Source organism: Arctopsyche grandis, chromosome 13, assembly GCF_051622035.1.
Source record: "Arctopsyche grandis isolate Sample6627 chromosome 13, ASM5162203v2, whole genome shotgun sequence".
NCBI classification, from domain to species: Eukaryota; Metazoa; Arthropoda; class Insecta; order Trichoptera; family Hydropsychidae; genus Arctopsyche; species Arctopsyche grandis.
This window is the reverse complement of record NC_135367.1, coordinates 10,257,981-10,279,406: the sequence shown is the minus strand read 5'-3', so window position 1 is coordinate 10,279,406 and position 21,426 is coordinate 10,257,981. Positions and strand designations below refer to the sequence as shown.

The following is a 21,426-nucleotide window of genomic DNA, read 5'->3' as shown; positions in this document are numbered from 1 at the left end:
TTTGTTGTTTTGAACTTAATGTCGATTTCTGAATTTCCTTCAGTGCCAACAAGATATACGCGTGCATTTAGTGACACCTGTGGCAGAGGCTGTCGACCGCTGTTCCATCAGTACATAGAACACTACATACATCGCGCCGATATTTCATTAATGTTAAAATACTACTATAATTGAAGACATTATATATTAATTATTTCTTATAATATGTGATGCCATCCGCCTTTTTATGTTTTCTTGAGTAATTGTAACACATTTTCACTGAACATGTTGGCATTTTCGAAAAATGTCAATCGACCTTCCTACTTAGAAGCTAACTAGCTACTGAGAGAGTATGCATCCTCTGTACTTTTTTTTGTGTGTGCATCCTCCAACAGGGTTAGAGCGTCAGGGCCTATCTATGTATTCTATATCTATGGGTTTACCTGTTAGGCCTTCTTCTAGGGGCCGTCACCTGACATTAAGATTACTCAAGAAGATTGTTAAAGTATAGGATTTTTAAAATATCGGGAACAGTAGTATGGGCGTAGGTAGGAAAACTGTAGCGTAAGGATTTAATAAAATTAATATGGGATAAATAAAAAGGTGACCAGATAATTGAGGCAAATTCAAGGTGAGACATTACAAGGGAAAATTAAAATAATTTAAATACATAAGTATCATTAAAGGGTCTAGTTGAGCGGAGTAGGAATCCAAGACATGTATATGCTTTATTAGAAATGAAGGAAATATGTTCAAAGAAATCGAGTTTATTATTAAGTATTACACCAAGATCCTTAATAGAAGATGATGTATTTACGTAGTATTGAATGGTTTAATTGATAATGATAGGTGATAATAAATTTATTTCTGGTAAAATTTAAAATAGAACATTTTACTGGATTAAGAAAAGGGTCATTATTTCAACAGTATGTAGCAAACCTATCCAAATCTTCCAGCATCTTATGATAATCGTCTATAGTGTAAATAGGTTTATAAAATTTGTTTCATTGGCATACAGAATTATAGAAGAGCGTTTAAAAACGTATGTATGTTAAACTGCATGTTCAATTGCACGTATTTTGATGCGTTATGGCCAAAACCAATTGTTTTTACATTATTTTTTTTCCATTTTTATTCTCATTTTATTTATACCTATTTAATTGCCAATAATTCAATAAATTGGATTACATGTCAATTTTTAGTGATTTTTTAAAATTCTTTTAATTTTTTATATTTTAAATATTGCTATTATTCTCATTACTAATAATTTTACACTTGGAAAGATAAGTTGTTCTTACTAAAATCGTTTAAGTTGGAGTCGGAGTTGAATGATAGCAAAAAGTCGGAGTCAGAGTTGGTAAATTTTGACTAAACAACCCTGCTCAAAAGTAAAAAAATATTAGTGAATGAATTTAGACAATAATCGCATTTGGTCGGTTTTATCCCTCTATGAATACAGATATGTATTTTATTTTGAATGATTTGAAATAAATATCACATTTGTATGGATTTTCTCCAAATTGGAATTTCAAATAAAACTATATCCTTCAGTAGACGATTTTAAAAAACCACCTTATTTGTGAGGTTTGACTCCGCCGTGAGACTTCAAATGCCTCGAAAGTAAATATTTTTGAGTGAATGATTTTAAACAAATATCACATTTGAATGGCTTTTCTCCAGAGTGGATTTTCATATGATTCATAAGGTTGGATCTCTCAGTAAATGCTTTTGAACAAATATCACATTTGAACGGTTTTTCTCCAGAGTGGATTTTCATATGTTTTGTGAGGTTGAATTTCAACAGGAATGATTTAAAACAAATATCACATTTGTGTTGCTGTAACCCACTATGAATACCCATATGCATAACGAGGTTAGATTTTAATGTGAATGATTTTAAACAAATATCACATTTGAACGGTTTTTCTCCAGAGTGAATTTTCAAATGATTCATAAGGTTAGATCTCCCAGAAAATTTTTTTAAGCAAATGTCGCATTTAAATGGTTTTTCTCCAGAGTGGATTTTCAAGTGTTTCATAAGGTTAGATCTCTCAGTAAATGGTTTTAAACAAATGTCACATTTGAATGGTTTTTCTCCAGAGTGGATTTTTATATGATTCATAAGTTTAGATTTCTCAGAAAATGGTTTTAAACAAATATCACATTTGAACGGTTTTTCTCCAGAATGGATTTTCATATGATTCATAAGGATATATTTCTGAGTAAATGATTTGAAACAAATGTCACAATTGAACGGTTTTTCTCCAGAGTGGATTTTCGTATGATTCATAAGTTTAGATTTCTGAGTAAATAATTTCAAACAAATGTTACATTTGAACGGTTTTTCTTCAGAGTGGGTTTTCATATGATTCATAAGGTTTGATTTCGACATAAATGATTTTAAACAAATCTCACATTTGTGTAGCTTTACCCCACTATGAATAATTGTATGCGTACTGAGGCTAAATTTTGTCATGAACGATTTAAGACAGATATCACATTTGAACGGTTTTTCATCACAGTGACATCTCATATGTTTCATAAGGTTATCTTTCCTAGTAAATGATTTTAAACAAATGTCACATTTGTGTGGCTTTACCATAGTATGAACACTCATGTGTGCACTGAGGCTTTGTATCCTATTAAATGTCTTTGAACAAATAGCACATTCGTGCAGCTTTATTTCAGCATGATATGTTTTCTGTGTCACAAGATTGTGTTTAGGAGTAAACGATTTGTCTTGGAAATTAATTTTATGGTCTAATTCAGAACGTGTAGAGCACATCTTATCTAAAGCTTTTCGTAATGGTAATTTTTCCGCTGGAATGTCAATTTTATCGTTCGAAGTAATTTGTCCTCCATGTGTCTATAAAATTAATCAAACGTTATAAAATTTAATATATTGGAATCGTTCCAATATAAAGCACTCGAATTCCATTAACTTACCTCTTCATCATCTGGTGAACTAGAAATGTTGGGTCGTATATTAGAATCTGACTGATCTTCCCATATTAAATCTTCTAGCAAAACTTCCTTCAGCTCGACTTTCAAATACTCGTTTGATCCCACTCTCGACGTTTTGTCACTTCGAAAACAAGTGTTTCGAAAGGTATTGAGCAATTCCAGATTGTTGACACACGAAAGGCAAATCACATCTGGCAGACGGTCTCCTTTCCTAACCTGTCAATGAAAAGGGCATTGATGATTACGAGGACTTACGAATTAATAATTGCAACGGTTGTTATTAACAACAGCAAGTGTAACTAACCCGCAGCTGACAGCAGGTCCAAATGCGTTGCACTAGGCGCTGTGGATGAGGATCATCATGGATGGAGACCGAAGACTCTGGTGGAGTAGAGCAGAGGCAAAGTCTGCACTCCATTCTAATATTGCCGTTCACTTGTATATCTATGGGGGGGGGTCGTAATTAATTTAATCGTTACATACGTATTTCTCAAAGAAAGAAAACTTGGACACTGAAACGTCAAAAATATGTCAACGCTTGTTGATGACAATGCTGTTCGTCTGTGGGCATGTTGGTGGTTGGCATATCATGTTAGCCAGCAACATGGATCGGTTGTTGGGCTTTTGCCTAGCACCGAGAGGTCGCCGGGTTCGATCCCGTGAGTTGACCTCGATTGAAAAGAATTTCTTAATTTTAAACGCCGAAAAATACGGTTCGGTGATTACTAGTCAAATGTGAATTGGTCACAGGACAACCGGTCGCTCTAGATCGGTCACACGTGATCACCCGTCACCCGAAAATTGGTCACGAAAAAACTGGCCACCCCCAAAAATTCGACCAATTTTTAATATTTGGTGTGACCAGTTTTTTCGTGACCAATTTTCGGGTGTGACCACTTTTCTCGTGACCCGTTTTAGTGTGACGGGTGATCACGTGTGACCGATCTAGAGCGACCGGTTGTCCTGTGACTGGTTCACATATGACTAGTAGTCCGTTTACCAAAAATACAACGTTCCCGACAAAATGATAACGCGACATAATGTCTATGGACAAATAATGCCTCATTCTGATTCTGCCAGTATCGTTTTCGTTTGCTATTGTTCAGTATACGAAATTATTACAAGTATAGTATAATCGCGGGAAAGTGGGTTAGCTTGTCATTTCAGCGGAAGGGCTGGTTTAACTGGCATCTGAATCTTTATTTTATTTTAAAAATTAAAATAATCAATTGCCTTTATGTATACCTTCTTCGCTTCAGTAAAAATTTTTTGTTCACGAGGTATTTGGTATACGAGATATGTATGCACCGGTAGAGGTTGTGATCGAGAAACCTCGTCTCGAGATTTCTCGAGAAATTTTGATTCTCGTTTCGCGAGAATATTTTACTGTGAAATTTTCGAGATTCTCATTTCTCGAGAATATTTTGTTATGAAAATTCGAGATTCTTGTTTCTCGAGAAATCGTTTATTACAATCTCGAAAATATCGAGAATATTTTAAATTTATCACTACACGTTTTTGTTCAATAAACTAACTGATTTATATACTTATTAACCCTTTGGCTGCTACGAGGTTTTTAAATGTCCAAGCGAAAAATGCTAACATTTGTAATTATTTTGAAAAAAAATAAATATAATATTTTTTTTTACATACTTACTTCGCCGAACGCTTGTAATTTTTATAATACTTTATATACATTTTTAGAAGCAGTATTGGACTCGTGCTCTCTCTTTCTGTCTTGCTTTTACATGCGTGCGTGCGAAAGAGATACCTACATATATACACTAAATAAGTTTTGACGATTATTTTCCGACGCTTTATTTTTTTCAATAATCTATTTTTAGACATCGATGTATCCTAACAACATGCGATATATTCGAAACAGGTAGCGGTCTTTCTCTCTTTCTTTCTTGGTTTTAATTGTGTACGTGTGAACGAGACACACAAGGATGTGAAGTTTCTAATAATCAAATATTTTTTCAACATGTATCATAAACATTTTGTATGCATTTCAGTTGCATTCGATTGATTGCATGAATTCGTGACGTCTCGTGACCTATATAATTGAAAGCGGATTTCTATTGTTTTTTGCCATTTATTTTAACTCTGCAAAATGATATCGGACAGTGAAAGTGATGAAAGCGAAATAATAGCTCCTCGCCGAGGAACTCGACCAATCAGCAGCTCTACTGATTCTGAAAATGAATTTATCGACAATAATCAATTCCCAAGTAATAACTCCTTATATGACATTGACAACGAACCCGAAATTTACTTTGATGATGAACCCGAAATTGAAGAGCTTTTATTTAAAAAATTGATAAATGTTTATAAAGCTTGATTGTAAAATAAATATAAATACGTATACAAAAAAAATGTTTCGTGCCACTGATGCGCTGGTGGCTCAAAGAAAGTATTGAAATACGACAATTAATGACGAAAACAACGATCGTCGTAGCAATCTTCGCCGATTTCAAAACAACGATTTATCGTTGTTGTAGCAGTCAAAGGGTTAACTCGTAAATAATTTTTTTGTAAGTATTTTAATATGTATAGATGGTCAGTATTTTTATTATTTGTCCGGAAAGTTACTATTCAGTCATCATATATGTATGTACATATGCACATGTTACAGCGAAATTGCACCATATTTAAGTTACACATGTATGTATATGTCACAATGAAATTATATCAGCAGTGAAAATATATTTTCACTGACATTTCAGTGAAATCATAACCAGTTTCATTTTCAGGGTTGGTTTTATTAATTTAAGATTAGGTTAGGATTGGTATTATTTAAGGGTTAGATTAGGTTAGATTACGTTAGGGTTGGCCCTATTGATTTAAAATTGGGTTGTTAGGGGTGGTGTACGTTGTAAATTAATTGTTTGATACATTTGCACTGTTTGAATTGGTGAAAATATATTTTCACTTGAAATACACGTTCGCTGTAACATATATGTACATACGGGTCTACCTCACAGGACCGAAAGTGAAACGCCCGAAAACGCAAATATCGGAAGGCATAGATCGAAAATCGAAAGATCTTAAGTCGAAAGATAAAAAGGTTTTCTCCCCCCGTCGTATATACTCACTTAATTTGCGCGAGCAGGATACAACAGGAACAAGAGGAACAGGCTTTTCCTCCCGTATTCTGCGCGCGCACATTAAACAAGGCTGTATGACAAAAAGAGAGATAATTTCACCGCATGCCACTCATATATATTATATATACATAGTACCGTTTACCATGCACCCTTTTTTTTTTGATCTTTCGACTTAAGATCTTTTGATTTTCGATCTTTGCGTTTTCGGGCGTTTCACTTTCGGTCCCGTGAGGGAGACCGGTATGCACCACAGACCCATTTAGTCCTTTAAACGCTTTGCATACAAGTTATTTAATTTCTAATATACAATTTTATTTATTTTTGAAAATTTGTAGTGGATTTACTACACATTCAGAGAAATAACACTCAAGCCTGTAGCCCAGATACAGTGTAAACCCGGAGACTCGGGGTCAAAATCGTAGGGATGGCAATCATAGTTCCTCAAAACAAGCACAATCACTAAATATTTGTTCGGTTTGTAATATTTTATTTTATGTTCATGATATTTAAACATTATTATAATTGGGGGTGGGGGTTCAATTGGGTGAAATGGACCACCAAGGGATATCCAAGTCAAAAAGGTTGGGATCCGCTGTTGTATTGGATTGGTATAGAAAAACTATAATAACTCGTCAAAAATTTATTATTCAAAGAAGCTAAGATCAAATCTTAAACGTGCATTCATCAAACATATCCGGAAACCAATAATAAGGTGACCAATAATAATTGTTTTTTTTTTTTGTATCGGTCCTATAAATCTTGAGAAAAAACCAGTATTTTTTTTATCAAATAGATGGATTGAAATATTCAAAGACGAAAATTATGTCTCCTACAAAAATATTGGTAAATTAGTCGAATATTTTTTCTGTCTAACAGGAGTAAATGCCCAAAACTTTTTCTTTTATGAACAATATGTGGTCCTGCAATAAAACGCTATTGAATGTTGAAACTAAAAAATGTTTGCTAATAAATATTATAGCATTTTAACCAGTTTTTTGTAGGATTCAATGGCACAGTTTATGAAATTTCCTATATTATTTGAATAACCTAGATTTTCATACCCACAAATAAATAAAATTACTTAAAATGAAGATAAATATCTTATATCTTTTCCCAAATCAACATCAAGTAAAAACAAACCACTTTCTCTGAAAGCCAGTGTCAAACTGGAAACAATAATATTAATACAATAATAACAAGCAAACATTTTATAAAAAAATTTTATATCGATATTATAAACGCAATTTTTTTCTATAAAAAACAAATCTGACTAAAACGTATATGTAATTTATTTAAAATTAGTTAAAAATAAATCTAATATATAAATAAAGTAGATATCAAACAAAGTGATCCACGGCATAGTTTAAATGTATTTTTAGACAAAAAATTATAAACGTCTAATTGATCTAATTAATCTACATAGTTTTATGCATTCATAACATGTTTCAATGAATATCAGAATCTAAGATTTGACTAAATAATTTTAAAAGGTTTCCCTTTAAGTAAATTTTTTCTCTATGTGAGTTTGCATATGTTTAACAAATGCATATTCACGAGTATATGATATAAAACACATCGCAATAGTGCAGCTTTCCCTGTGTAAGTTGTATATATTTCATGAAAGTGCATTTGAAACCGAATAATTGAAAGCAGATTCTAAATTGGTTTTTCCCCAGTGTGAATTCACATATGTATGTTTTACAATGGCAGACTTTTTAGTAAATTATTACTAAAAAATTAAAATCTTAAACAGACTTCGCACGGTTGAAATTATTTCCAATATGTCTTCTTATATGCATATTGAAAATCAGCAGTAATTTTGTAGTGTATGATTTAAATCTGATTTTGCATTGGTGCGGTTTTTCTTGTGTGAATACCCAAATGTTTCACAAGATTACTTTTGAAACAAAATGATTTTAAACAAGTTTTACACTGATGAGGTTTTTCCCCAGTATGAATTCTCATATGACTGATCAGTGATGATTTTGAACCGTACGATTTAAAGCAGATTTCGCACGGGTGCGGTTTTTCCTGTGTGTGCATTCTTAAATGTTTCACAAGAGTACCTTTGACACCAAATGATTTTGAACAGATTTCACATTTGTAAGGCTTTTCACCATTATGAATTTTAATGTGTGTCAACAAGTTACATCTCTGATTAAATGATTTTAAGCATATTTTACATTGATAAGGTTTTTCTCCAGTGTGAGTTCTCAAGTGTATCACAAGAAGAGATTTAAGACCATATGATTTTAGACACATTTCACATTGGTAAGGTTTGTCCCCAGTGTGATTTCTCAAATGTCTTACAAGACCACCCTTTTTAGTAAATGAAAAAAAGCAGATTTCGCATTTGTGAGGTCTTTCTCCAGTGTGAATTCTCATATGAACCTTCATCGATGCTTTTGTAGCATAAGATTTAAAGCAGATTTCACACCGGTGCTGCTTTTCCTGTGTGTAGTGGGTTCTTAAATGTTTCATTAGAATCCCTCTCATGCGGAATGATTTTGAACAAATTTTGCACTGATGAGGTTTTTCCTCATTGTGAGTTATAATGTGTGTCTTCAAATTAGAACGTTGATTAAATGATTTCAAACATATTACACATTGGTGAGGTTTTTTTCCGGTGTGAGTTCCTATGTGACTCATTAGAGTATATTTAGCGCTAAATGATTTTAAACAAATATCACACTGGTAATGCTTTTCCCCAGTGTGAGTTCTCATATGTTTTAAAAGGCCGGCCTTTTTAGTAAATGAATAGGAACAAATTTCGCATTGGTGAGGTTTGTCTCCGGTGTGACTTCTCATATGATCCTTCAGCGATGATTTTGTAGCATAGAATTTAAAGCAAATTTCGCAGCGGAACGGTTTTTCCTGTTTATGGGTTCTTAAATGTTTCACAAGAATATCTTTGAAACCGAATGATTTTGAGCAGATTTCACATTTGTGAGGTTTTTCTCCATTGTGAGATTTAATGTGTCTCGACAAGTTGGACCTGTGATTAAATGATTTTAAGCATATTACACATTGGTGAGATTTTTGTCCAGTGTGAATTTTCATGTGACTCACTAGAGTATATTTAACGCTAAATGATTTTAAACAAACATCACACTGGTAAGGTTTTTCCCCAGTGTGAGTTCTCATATGTTGCGAAAGTGAATGCTTAAAAGTATATGATTTAAAACAGGTATTGCATTTGTGAGGTTTTTCCCCACCATGAATTTTCAAGTGGTTCTCAAGGTTATCTCTCACACGAAACGATCTCGAACAAATGTTGCATGGGTAAGTTTTTTCCCCAGGATGAGTACTCAAATGCTTCAGAAGCACAGACTCAAAATTAAATGTCGTAGAACAAGAAGCTAATTTGTATGGCTTATCGCCACTTGAAATATCGTCAATTTTTTCTTCACGCATCTGTAAAATATATATGTTTTTTAATATTTTAAAATAGTATATTTCACACAATAAAACATAATATTACCAGTTCAATATTAGAATCTACAATTGGGGATTTGCTTTCTATTAATTTTTCCGATTTCCATGCATTATAATCATCATTATCGGGAGACCCACGGATATTTGGTTGAACAGCAAATTCATTTTTCCATACCAAGTCATCTAGTATAATTTCTTCTCTTTTGAAATCCAAACACTGTGTTAGTCTCATTTTCACCGTTTCAGCACTTTGAATGCAAATGTTTTTAAAATTGCTAAGCAAATTCAGATTGTTTTGACACGAAATACATATCTCTTCTGGCAGTCCATCACCTCTCTCAACCTGAATAAGTGAAAGTAAGAAGAGGTTAGTAAAAATAGTATATTTTGGAAATGGATTATAGAATGTCAATAACGAGACACGCAGTGGCGTCGTTTTCAAGTTCATTCATGAAAATATAATGTTTTTACCCCCAATCTCACATCTAGGACATTGTCCTTGCGATGACCAACCAAACTTATTTAATTTTTGAGTTAAATTAAGCTTTGAATCATCGACTTTAGAAAGTGTTTAGTTAATATTGTAAATAGGTTTTTGAGCTCTTTTTCCTATTATGCTGTACAGCGTATATTAACATTAGAATAATATAATACTATGATTACTAACAAAATTAAATTAAAATTGCAAAATAGAAAATGATAAGTAGATCATTAGCTATTAAAATAGATATAAGACGTATTGTGACCATAATTTAATAATAATATCCCGGAAATAAAAAAAGATCTAACTGCCATTTTTTTGCCAATATTTTGAGATACTTCGGTTTTTTTCAATGCATTATACAACAATTGTTTGAGCAATACAAACTTGCTTTTGATATACAATATAAGATACCGATTGTGAGGATTTGGACTATATTTTAAAACATTGTCACTGGCATATAGAACGTATTTCTGGCATAAAATTTTGGATTTCATTTTCATATGCATGTATCAATAAATAATAAAAATTATTTCAAGTCATATTTTTAAAAATCAAGTAAATGGGGTCTTGCATAATTTTGCATGTAGGCCCAAAATTCCTATCTACGATACTGGAGACAAGATAATAGTAACCAGTATTAGAGACAGCGAGGAAGACGTAGGATAATCCTCCTGGTGAATACTGGTCAAATATTAGAAACGTTGGAATTGTAAACATCGTGGTAGCATTGACAGCTTATATATGTCTCTGGCTATAACTAAATGAAACCGACCTGGAGCTGACAGCAGCTCGAAATACGTTGCACCAAAGGTTCATTATTGTCAAAAATGGGGACAAACGACTCGGCTGGTGGTGAGCAGAGACAAAGCCGACACGCCATATCTTGTCAATTTCATTCGGTACCAAAACGAAATTAAATTACGAGGAAACGTCGTTGTCACTTTGACGTTTAGTTAAATGCTACCGATTTACAGCCAGGCCTTTTAGTAGTAAAGTTGCGATTTCAACGGTTCGGTGATTACAAGTCAAATGTGAACCGGTCACAGGACAACCGGTCGCTCTAGATCGGTCACACGTACACTAAAACTGGTCACACCCTAAAATCGGTTAACCAGTTTTCTCGTGACCAATTTCAGGGTGTGACCAGTTTTCTCGTGACCAGTTTTAGTGTGACGGGTGATCACGTGTGACCGATCTAGAGCGACCGGTTGTCTTGTGACTGGTTCATATATGACTAGTAGTCCGTTTACCGGTTTCAACAACACTGAGCGACAAAAAAAATCACATTTTTTTGTTCTCTACCGGAGAGTAAACTAATCAATCTTTACTGAGTTTGACCCATCAAATTCAAATATGACATAATTTTTGTTGGCTTATTTTCGTTTATGTGATTTTAGCGCTTAAAAAAATGCGCAATTTCCATATATTTTTGGCTTTTGAAGTCTTTCACTCAAAATCTAGTATTGCTGTGTCAAAAGTGAGTGTTGGAATCAATATTCAGATGTTTTCTATTCATTTTGATTATTTATTGCCTTAAAATATTTGTGGAATACTAGTGGATTTGGCCGGCTTTGCTATGTATTTGTTCTTTTTTTCATTCTGAAAGTAAACTGAAAAAGGAATTTCAATCTTGGGTATTGATTTGGCTTGTTCGGAATCATCACATGCTTTAATAGAACGTTAATCGACTTTTTCCTCGTGTGCGGTGCTTGTACGGACGCCAGGGGTTCTCAATCGAGATGCCACCTGATGTGACGTGTGTATAGCTCGTGGTAAGCGTCGGCGTGGTTTTCCCCCAATGGTGCCTTCCTTTGTCGTATGTGGTCTGGTCTCTGCTGATGGCTGCACTGCTCTCTTTCTCCTCTCTCGCACCGTGTGCGTAATGTAAGCGCGATGTGTAAAGTAGGAAAAAAGGCCGGGAGATTATATGTAATGAAAACAGGTCGTAAATCTGTATATGATAAACTGTATTTTAAGTTAAATATACAGAGAGCAAGCAGGGGGGGAAAGGGGGGAGAGTACGTATAAAAATTACACGTGGTGCGGCTTGAGGTTATGCACCAAGCACGCGTGTCTGAGTTGTCTGCCTTCGGAACGAAGACAGACCAGGCTTCCTCAATACACCCCGGACGAATACTGGAGCTGGTCTCCAAGTATCGTCAAACATCACCAGTCTCGAACTGGTGATTCAGGATCGAGGAAACGAGCCGCGAGTAATGTTTACGCGGCGACGGTTGGCGCGGAAGTGGTGAGCGCTGGTGGACTAGGGCGGCCAGCACAAAAAACATCGGCCATCTCGTGGGTCGTAAGGCCACGAAAGCCGACCATCAGACAATTGGTCTGAACAGTGCTCTTTTCGCAAAGATCCACACTTGCTCCTGCAATTTTGATCAAATTTCTGTTGACTTCTTTGAATATTACTTCGGCACACTTACGAAACGAAAAGTTAATCTGGTCTTTATTTAAAAAGTAGTAAACCAGGACATTTGGGCATCCTGAGAGGGTTGTTCGGGACACCGGGACACGAGACTTAAAACTAGTGACAATTCCGATTAATCGGGACGCCTGACAACCCAACGTAAGCCGTCTACCCCCACTCCTAATCTTAAAGCTTTGGTACGAGTTTATTTTTCGAGCCTTCATCAACTCAGTAAGATGAACTCCTTAATTCGACGCGTTTTCAACCGAGATGCTGCCTAACGTAATTTGTAGCACTGGAAAACGTGACGTGGTTTCCCGCACGGTGTCTTCGACGTCTTCTATGATCGGGTTTCTAATGATGGCTCTGTCTCCCTCTCTCTCCAGTACAGCGTGTGTGTGTGAGTGTGATGTGGGGAGAATGAAAATGGCGGGAGATTATATAACAATTAAACAGGTCGTAAATATGTTTATAAGGATTATATTTAAACGTTAATTATACATAGAGCAAGCGGGGGGAAAGGGGGTTAGGTTTGGTGCGGTTAGCAAGATTTGTGAATAACTTACAATCTCGAATTCTTTGATTTCGGTGATGGTTAGGTTAGGTTGGGTTAGGTTTAGTGAGGTTAGCGAGTTTTTTGTATATTTTTGCAATGTCGAATTCTTTGATTTCGGAGTTGGTAAGGTCAGGTTGGGTTAGGTTTGGTGAGGTTAGCGAGTTTTTTGTATATTTTTGCAATGTCGAATTCTTTGATTTCGGTGATAGTTAGGATAGGTTTGGTGAGGTTAGCACATTTTGTGTATATTTTTGCAATGTCGAATTCTTTGATTTCGGAGATGGTAAGATAAGTTGGGTTAGGTTTGGTGCGGTTAGCACGTTTAGTGAATAACTTACAATCTCGAACTCTTTGATTTCGGTAATAGTTAGGTTAGGTTGGGTTAGGTTGGGTTAGGTTGGGTTAGGTTTGGTGAGGTAAGCGAGCTTTTTGTATATTTTAGCAAATGTCGAATTCTTTGATTTCGGTGATGGTAAAGTTAGGTTGGGTTAGGTTTGGTGCGGTTAGCACGTTTAGTGAATAACTAACAATCTCGAATTCTTTGATTTTGGTGATAGTTAGGTAAGGTTGGGTTAGGTTAGGTGAGGTAAGCGAGTTTTTTGTATATTTAAGCAAATGTCGAATTCTTTGATTTCGGTGATGGTTAGGTTAGGTTGGGTTAAGTTTGGTGAGGTAACCACATTTTGTGTATATTTTTGCAATGTCGAATTCTTTGATTTCGGTGATGGTTAGGTTAGGTTGGGTTAGGTTTGGTGAGGTTAGCGAGTTTTTTGTATATTTTTGCAATGTCGAATTCTTTGATTTCGCTGATGGTTAGGTTAGGTTGTGTTAGGTTTGGTGAGATGAGCTAGTTTTGTGAATAATTTACAATCTCGAATTTTTTGATTTCGGTGATGGTTAGGTTAGGTTGGGTTAGGTTTGGTGAGGTAAGCGAGTTTTTTGCAATGTCGAATTCTTTGATTTCGGTGATGGTTAGGTTAGGTTGGGTTAGGTTTGGTGAAGCTTGCGAGTTTTTTGTAAATCTTACAAACAGAAATTCTTTGATTCCGGTGTTGGTTAGGTTTGGTTGGCTTAGGTTTGGTGAGATAAGCGAGTTTTTTGTATATTTTTGCAATGTCGAATTCTTTGATTTCGGTGATAGTTAGGTTAGGTTGGGTTAGGTTTGGTGAGATAAGCGAGTTTTTTGTATATTTTTGCTATGTCGAATTCTTTGATTTCGGTGATGGTTAGGTAAGGTTGGGTTAGGATTGGTGAGATGAGCGAGTTTTGTGAATAACGTACAATCTCGAATTTTTTGATTTGGGTGATGGTTAGGTTAGGTTGGGTTTGGTTTGGTGAGGTTAACGAGTTTTTTGTATATTTTTGCAATGTCGAATTCTTTGATTTCAGTGATGGTAAGGTTAGGTTGGGTTAGGTTTGGTGAAGCTTGCGAGATTTGTGTAAATCTTACAAACAGGAATTCTTTGATTCCGGTGTTGGTTAGGTTAGGTTGGGTTAGGTTTGGTGAGATAAGCGAGTTTTTTGTTTATTTTTGTAATGTCGATTTCTTTGATTTCTGTGATGAATAGATTAGGTTGGGTTAGGTTTGGTGAGATAAGCTAGTTTTGTGAATAACTAACAATCTCAAATTTTTGATTTCGGTGATGGTTAGGTTAGGTTGGGTTAGGTTTGGTGAAGCGTGCGAGTTTTCTGTAAATCTTACAAACAGGAATTCTTTGATTTCGGTGTTGGTTAGGCTAGGTTGGGTTAGGTTTGGTGAGATAAGCGAGTTTTTTGTATATTTTTGCAATGTCAAATTCTTTGATTTCAGAGATGGTTAGGTTTGGTTAGTTTAGGTTTGGTGAGATAAGCGAGTTTTTTGTATATTTTTGCAATGTCGAATTCTTTGATTTCGGTGATGGTTAGGTTAGGTTGGGTTAGGTTTGGTGCGGTTATCACGATTTGTGAATAACTTACAATCTCGAATTCTTTGATTTCGGTGATGGTTAGGTTAGGTTGGGTTAGGTTTAGTGAGGGTAGCGAGTTCTTTGTATATTTTTGCAATGTCGAATTCTTTGATTTCGGTGATGGTTAGGTAAGGTTGGGTTGGGTTTGGTGAGGCTTGCGAGTTTTGTGTAAATCTTAAAAACAGGAATTCTTTGATTTCGGTGTTGGTTAGGCTAGGTTGGGTTAGGTTTGTTGAGATAAGCGAGTTTTTTGTAAATTTTTGCAATTTCGAATTACTTGATTTCGGTGATAGTTAGGTTAGATTAAGTTAGGTTTGGTGAGGTAAGCACCTTTTGTGTATTTTTTTGCAATTTCGAATTATTTGATTTCGGTGATAGTTAGGTTAGGATGCGTTAGGTTTGGTGCGGTGAGCACTATTTGTGAATAACTTACAATCTCGAATTCTTTGATTTCGGTGATGGTTAGGTTAGGTTGGGTTAGGTTAAGTGAGGGTAGCGAGTTCATTGTATATTTTTGCAATGTCAAATTCTTTGATTTCGGTGATGGTTAGGTTAGGTTGGGTTAGGTTTGGTGAAGCTTGCGAGTTTTGTGTAAATCTTACAAACAGGAATTCTTTGATTCCGGTGTTGGTTAGGTTAGGTTGGGTTAGGTTTGGTGAGATAAGCGAGTTTTTTGTATATGTTTGCAATGTCGAATTCTTTGATTTCGGTCATAGTTAGGTAAGGTAAGGTTAGGTAAGGTTAGGTAAGGTTAGGTTGGGTTAGGTTTGGTGAGGTAAGCACCCTTTGTGTATATTTTTGCAAGGTCGAATTCTTTGATTTCGGTGATGGTTAGGTTAGGTTGGGTTAGGTTTGGTGAAGCTTGCGAGTTTTTTGTAAATCTTACAAACAGAAATTCTTTGATTCCGGTGTTGGTTAGGTTTGGTTGGCTTAGGTTTGGTGAGATAAGCGAGTTTTTTGTATATTTTTGCAATGTCGAATTCTTTGATTTCGGTGATAGTTAGGTTAGGTTGGGTTAGGTTTGGTGAGATAAGCGAGTTTTTTGTATATTTTTGCTATGTCGAATTCTTTGATTTCGGTGATGGTTAGGTAAGGTTGGGTTAGGATTGGTGAGATGAGCGAGTTTTGTGAATAACGTACAATCTCGAATTTTTTGATTTGGGTGATGGTTAGGTTAGGTTGGGTTTGGTTTGGTGAGGTTAACGAGTTTTTTGTATATTTTTGCAATGTCGAATTCTTTGATTTCAGTGATGGTAAGGTTAGGTTGGGTTAGGTTTGGTGAAGCTTGCGAGATTTGTGTAAATCTTACAAACAGGAATTCTTTGATTCCGGTGTTGGTTAGGTTAGGTTGGGTTAGGTTTGGTGAGATAAGCGAGTTTTTTGTTTATTTTTGTAATGTCGATTTCTTTGATTTCTGTGATGAATAGATTAGGTTGGGTTAGGTTTGGTGAGATAAGCTAGTTTTGTGAATAACTAACAATCTCAAATTTTTGATTTCGGTGATGGTTAGGTTAGGTTGGGTTAGGTTTGGTGAAGCGTGCGAGTTTTCTGTAAATCTTACAAACAGGAATTCTTTGATTTCGGTGTTGGTTAGGCTAGGTTGGGTTAGGTTTGGTGAGATAAGCGAGTTTTTTGTATATTTTTGCAATGTCAAATTCTTTGATTTCAGAGATGGTTAGGTTTGGTTAGTTTAGGTTTGGTGAGATAAGCGAGTTTTTTGTATATTTTTGCAATGTCGAATTCTTTGATTTCGGTGATGGTTAGGTTAGGTTGGGTTAGGTTTGGTGCGGTTATCACGATTTGTGAATAACTTACAATCTCGAATTCTTTGATTTCGGTGATGGTTAGGTTAGGTTGGGTTAGGTTTAGTGAGGGTAGCGAGTTCTTTGTATATTTTTGCAATGTCGAATTCTTTGATTTCGGTGATGGTTAGGTAAGGTTGGGTTGGGTTTGGTGAGGCTTGCGAGTTTTGTGTAAATCTTAAAAACAGGAATTCTTTGATTTCGGTGTTGGTTAGGCTAGGTTGGGTTAGGTTTGTTGAGATAAGCGAGTTTTTTGTAAATTTTTGCAATTTCGAATTACTTGATTTCGGTGATAGTTAGGTTAGATTAAGTTAGGTTTGGTGAGGTAAGCACCTTTTGTGTATTTTTTTGCAATTTCGAATTATTTGATTTCGGTGATAGTTAGGTTAGGATGCGTTAGGTTTGGTGCGGTGAGCACTATTTGTGAATAACTTACAATCTCGAATTCTTTGATTTCGGTGATGGTTAGGTTAGGTTGGGTTAGGTTAAGTGAGGGTAGCGAGTTCATTGTATATTTTTGCAATGTCAAATTCTTTGATTTCGGTGATGGTTAGGTTAGGTTGGGTTAGGTTTGGTGAAGCTTGCGAGTTTTGTGTAAATCTTACAAACAGGAATTCTTTGATTCCGGTGTTGGTTAGGTTAGGTTGGGTTAGGTTTGGTGAGATAAGCGAGTTTTTTGTATATGTTTGCAATGTCGAATTCTTTGATTTCGGTCATAGTTAGGTAAGGTAAGGTTAGGTAAGGTTAGGTAAGGTTAGGTTGGGTTAGGTTTGGTGAGGTAAGCACCCTTTGTGTATATTTTTGCAAGGTCGAATTCTTTGATTTCGGTGATGGTTAGGTTAGGTTGGGTTAGGTTTGGTGAGGCAAGCACCTTTTGTGTATATTTTTGCAATGTCAATTTCTTTGATTTCGGTGATGGTTAAGTTAGCTTGGGTTAGGTTTGGTGAGATGAGCGAGTTTTTTGTATATTTTGGAATGTCGAATTCTTTGATTTCGGTGATGGTAAGGTTAGATTGGGTTAGGTTTGGTGCGGTTATCACGATTTGTGAATAACTTACAATCTCGAATTCTTTGATTTCGGTGATGGTTAGGTTGAGTTGGGTTAGGTTTAGTGAGGGTAGCGAGTTCTTTGTATATTTTTGCAATGTCGAATTCTTTGATTTCGGTGATGGTTAGGTTAGGTTGGGTTGGGTTTGGTGAGGCTTGCGAGTTTTGTGTAAATCTTACAAATAGGAATTCTTTGATTTCGGTGTTGGTTAGGCTAGGTTGGGTTAGGTTTGTTGAGATAAGCGAGTTTTTTGTATATTTTTGCAATTTCGAATTATTTGATTTCGGTGATAGTTAGGTTAGGATGCGTTAGGTTTGGTGCGGTGAGCACTATTTGTGAATAACTTACAATCTCGAATTCTTTGATTTTGGTGATGGTTAGGTTAGGTTGGGTTAGGTTAAGTGAGGGTAGCGAGTTCTTTGTATATTTTTGCAATGTCAAATTCTTTGATTTCGGTGATGGTAAGGTTAGGTTGGTTTAGGTTTGGTGAAGCTTGCGAATTTTTGTAAATCTTACAAACAGGAATTCTTTGAATCCGGTGCTGGTTAGGTTAGGTTGGGTTAGGTTTGGTGAGATTAGCGAGTTTTTTGTATATTTTTGCAATTTCGAATTATTTGATTTCGGTGATAGTTAGGTTAGGTTGGGTTTGGTTTGGTGAGATAAGCACCTTTTGTGTATATTTTTGCAATGTCGAATTCTTTGATTTCGGTGATGGTTAGGTTAGGTTGCGTTGGGTTTGGTGAGGCTTGCGAGTTTTGTGTAAATCTTACAAACAGGAATTCTTTGATTTCGGTGTTGGTTTGGCTAGGTTGGGTTAGGTATGTTGAGATAAGCGAGTTTTTTGTAAATTTTTGCAATTTCGAATTACTTGATTTCGGTGATAGTAAGGTAAGGTTGGGTTCGGTTTGGTGAGGTAAGCACCTTTTGTGTATTTTTTTGCAATGTCGATTTCTTTGATTTCGGTGATGGTTGGGTTAAGTTAGGTTATGTTTGGTGAGATAAGCTAGTTTTTTGTATATTTTTGCAATGTCGAATTCTTTGATTTTTGTGATGGTTAGGTTAGGTTGGGTTAGGTTTGGTGAGATTAACTAGGTTAGTGAATAACTAATTATCTCAAATTTTTTGATTTCGGTGATGGTTAGGTTAGGTTGGGTTGGGTTTGCTGAGGTTAGCGAGTTTTTTGTATATTTTTGTAATGTCGAATTCTTTGATTTCGGTGATGTTTAGGTTAGGCTGGGTTAGGTTTGGTGAAGCGAGCGAGTTTTCTGTAAATCTTACAAACATGAATTCTTTGTTTTCGGTGTTGGTTAGGTTAGGTTGGGTTAGGTTTGGTGAGGTTAGCGAGTTTTTTGTATATTTTTGCAATGTCGAATTCTTTGATTTCGGTGATGGTTAGGTTAGGTTGGGTTAGGTTTGGAGAAGCTTGCGAGTTTTAAGTAAATATAACAAACAGAAATAATTTGATTTCGGTGATGGTTAGGTTAGGTTGGGTTAGGATTGGTGAGATAAGCGAGTTTTGTGAATAACGTACAATCTCAAATTTTTTGATTTCGGTGATGATTAGGTTAGGTTGGGTTGGGATAAGCGAGTTTTTTGTATATTTTTGCAATTTCGAATTATTTGATTTCGGTGATAGTTAGGTTAGGATGCGTTAGGTTTTGTGCGGTGAGCACTATTTGTGAATAACTTACAATCTCGAATTCTTTGATTTCGGTGATGGTTAGGTTAGGTTGGGTTGGGTTTGGTGAGGCTTGCGAGTTTTGAGTAAATCTTACAAACAGGAATTCTTTGATTTCGGTGTTGGTTAGGCTAGGTTGGGTTAGGTTTGTTGAGATAAGCGAGTTTTTTGTATATTTTTGCAATGTCGAATTCTTCGATTTCGGTCATAGATAGGTAAGGTTGGGTTATGTTTGGTGAGGTAAGCACCTTTTGTGAATATTTTTGCAATGTCAAATTCTTTGATTTCGGTGATGTTAAGGTTAGGTTGGGTTAGGTTTGGTGCGGTGAGCACGATTTGTGAATAACTTACAATCTCGAATTCTTCGATTTCGGTGATGGTTGGGTTAGGTTTGGTGAAGCTTACGAGTTTTGTGTAAATCTTACAAACAGGAATTCTTTGATTTCGGTGTTGGTTAGGCTAGGTTGGGTTAGGTTTGGTGAGATAAGCGAGTTTTTTGTATATTTTTGCAATTTCAAATTATTTGATTTCGGTGATAGTTAGGTTAGGTTGGGTTAGGTTTGGTGAGATAAGCGAGTTTTTGGTATATTTTTGCAATGTCGATTTCTTCGATTTTGGTCATAGATACGTAAGGTTGGGTTATGTTTGGTGAGGTAAGCACCTTTTGTGTATATTTTTGCAATGTCGAATTCTTTGATTTCGGTGATGTTAAGGTTAGGTTGGTTTAGGTTTGGTGCGGTGAGCACGATTTGTGAATAACTTAAAATCTCGAATTCTTTGATTTCGGTGATAGTTGGGTTAGGTTTGGTGAAGCTTACGAGTTTTGTGTAAATCTTACAAACATGAATTTTTTGTTTTCGGTGTTGGTTAGGTTAGGTTGGGTTAGGTTTGGTGAGATAAGCGAGTTTTTTGTATTTTTTTGCAATTTCGAATTATTTGATTTCTGTGATAGTTAGGTTAGGATGCGTTAGGTTTGGTGAAGCTTGCGAGTTTTGTGTAAATCTTACAAACAGGAATTCTTTGAATCCGGTGTTGGTTGGGTTAGGTTTGTTGAGATAAGCAAGTTTTTTGTGAATTTTTGCAATTTCGAATTATTTGATTTCGGTGATAGTTAGGTTAGGTTGGGTTAGGTTTGGTGAAGTGAGCACCTTTTGTGAATAACTTACAATCTCGAATTCTTTGATTTCGGTGATGGTAAGGTTAGGTTGGATTAGGTTAAGGGAGGGTAGCGAGTTCTTTGTATATTTTTGCAATGTCGAATTCTTTGATTTCGGTGATGGTTAGGTTAGGTTGGTTAAGGTTTGGTGAAGCTTGCGAGTTTTTGTAAATCTTACAAACAGGAATTCTTTGATTCCGGTGCTGGTAAGGTTAGGTTGGGTAAGGTTTGGTGAGATTAACTAGGTTAGTGAATAACTAATAATCTAAAATTTTTTGATTTCGGTGATGGTTAGGTTAGGTTGGGTTAGGTTTGGTGACGTTAGCGAGTTTTTTGTATATTTTTGCAATGTCGAATTTTTTGATTTCGGTGATGGTTGGGTTATGTTTGGTGAGATAAGCGAGTTTTTTGTATATTTTTGCAATGTCGAATTCTTTGATTTCTGTGATGGTTAGGTTAGGTTGGTTTAGGTTTGGTGAGATTAACTAGGTTAGTGAATAACTAATAATCTCAAATTTTTTGATTTCGGTGATGGTTAGGTTAGGTTGGGTTGGGTTTAATGAGGTTAGCGAGTTTTTTGTATATTTTTGCAATGTCGAATTCTTTGATTTCGGTGATGTTTAGGTTAGGTTGGGTTAGGTTTGGTGAAGCGAGCGAGTTTTCTGTAAATCTTACAAACATGAATTCTTTTTTTTCGGTGTTGGTTAGGTAAGGTTGGGTTAGGTTTGGTGAGGTTAGCGAGTTTTTTGTATATTTTTGCAATGTCGAATTCTTTGATTTCGGTGATGGTTAGGTTAGGTTGTGTTAGGTTTGGTGAAGCTTGCGAGTTTTAAGTAAATATAACAAACAGAA

The 21,426-nt window shown here is 35.6% G+C and overlaps 2 protein-coding genes across 3 annotated transcripts; both read right to left on the bottom strand.

The window, feature by feature from the left end:
* Window positions 1-732: 732 nt before the first annotated feature.
* On the bottom strand, window positions 733-3,929 carry LOC143920663 (uncharacterized). Of its 2 annotated transcripts, XM_077443589.1 has the most exons (4): window positions 3,248-3,929; window positions 2,926-3,159; window positions 2,579-2,845; window positions 733-1,357 (listed from the first exon to the last, which is right to left on the bottom strand). In XM_077443589.1, exons 1-4 carry the CDS (start codon window positions 3,359-3,361, stop codon window positions 1,328-1,330), a joined length of 645 nt encoding a protein of 214 aa, XP_077299715.1. In that variant the 5' UTR covers window positions 3,362-3,929; the 3' UTR covers window positions 733-1,327. The 2 variants fall into 2 exon arrangements, with proteins under 2 accessions (XP_077299715.1, XP_077299714.1); XM_077443588.1 differs by having other exon boundaries at window positions 739-2,845; window positions 3,248-3,508.
* Window positions 3,930-6,677: 2,748 nt separating this feature from the next.
* LOC143921227 (uncharacterized) lies at window positions 6,678-10,931 on the bottom strand. Its single transcript, XM_077444437.1, has 3 exons — window positions 10,742-10,931; window positions 9,532-9,828; window positions 6,678-9,464 (listed from the first exon to the last, which is right to left on the bottom strand). Exons 1-3 carry the CDS (start codon window positions 10,847-10,849, stop codon window positions 7,884-7,886), a joined length of 1,986 nt encoding a protein of 661 aa, XP_077300563.1. The 5' UTR covers window positions 10,850-10,931; the 3' UTR covers window positions 6,678-7,883.
* Window positions 10,932-21,426: the final 10,495 nt, after the last annotated feature.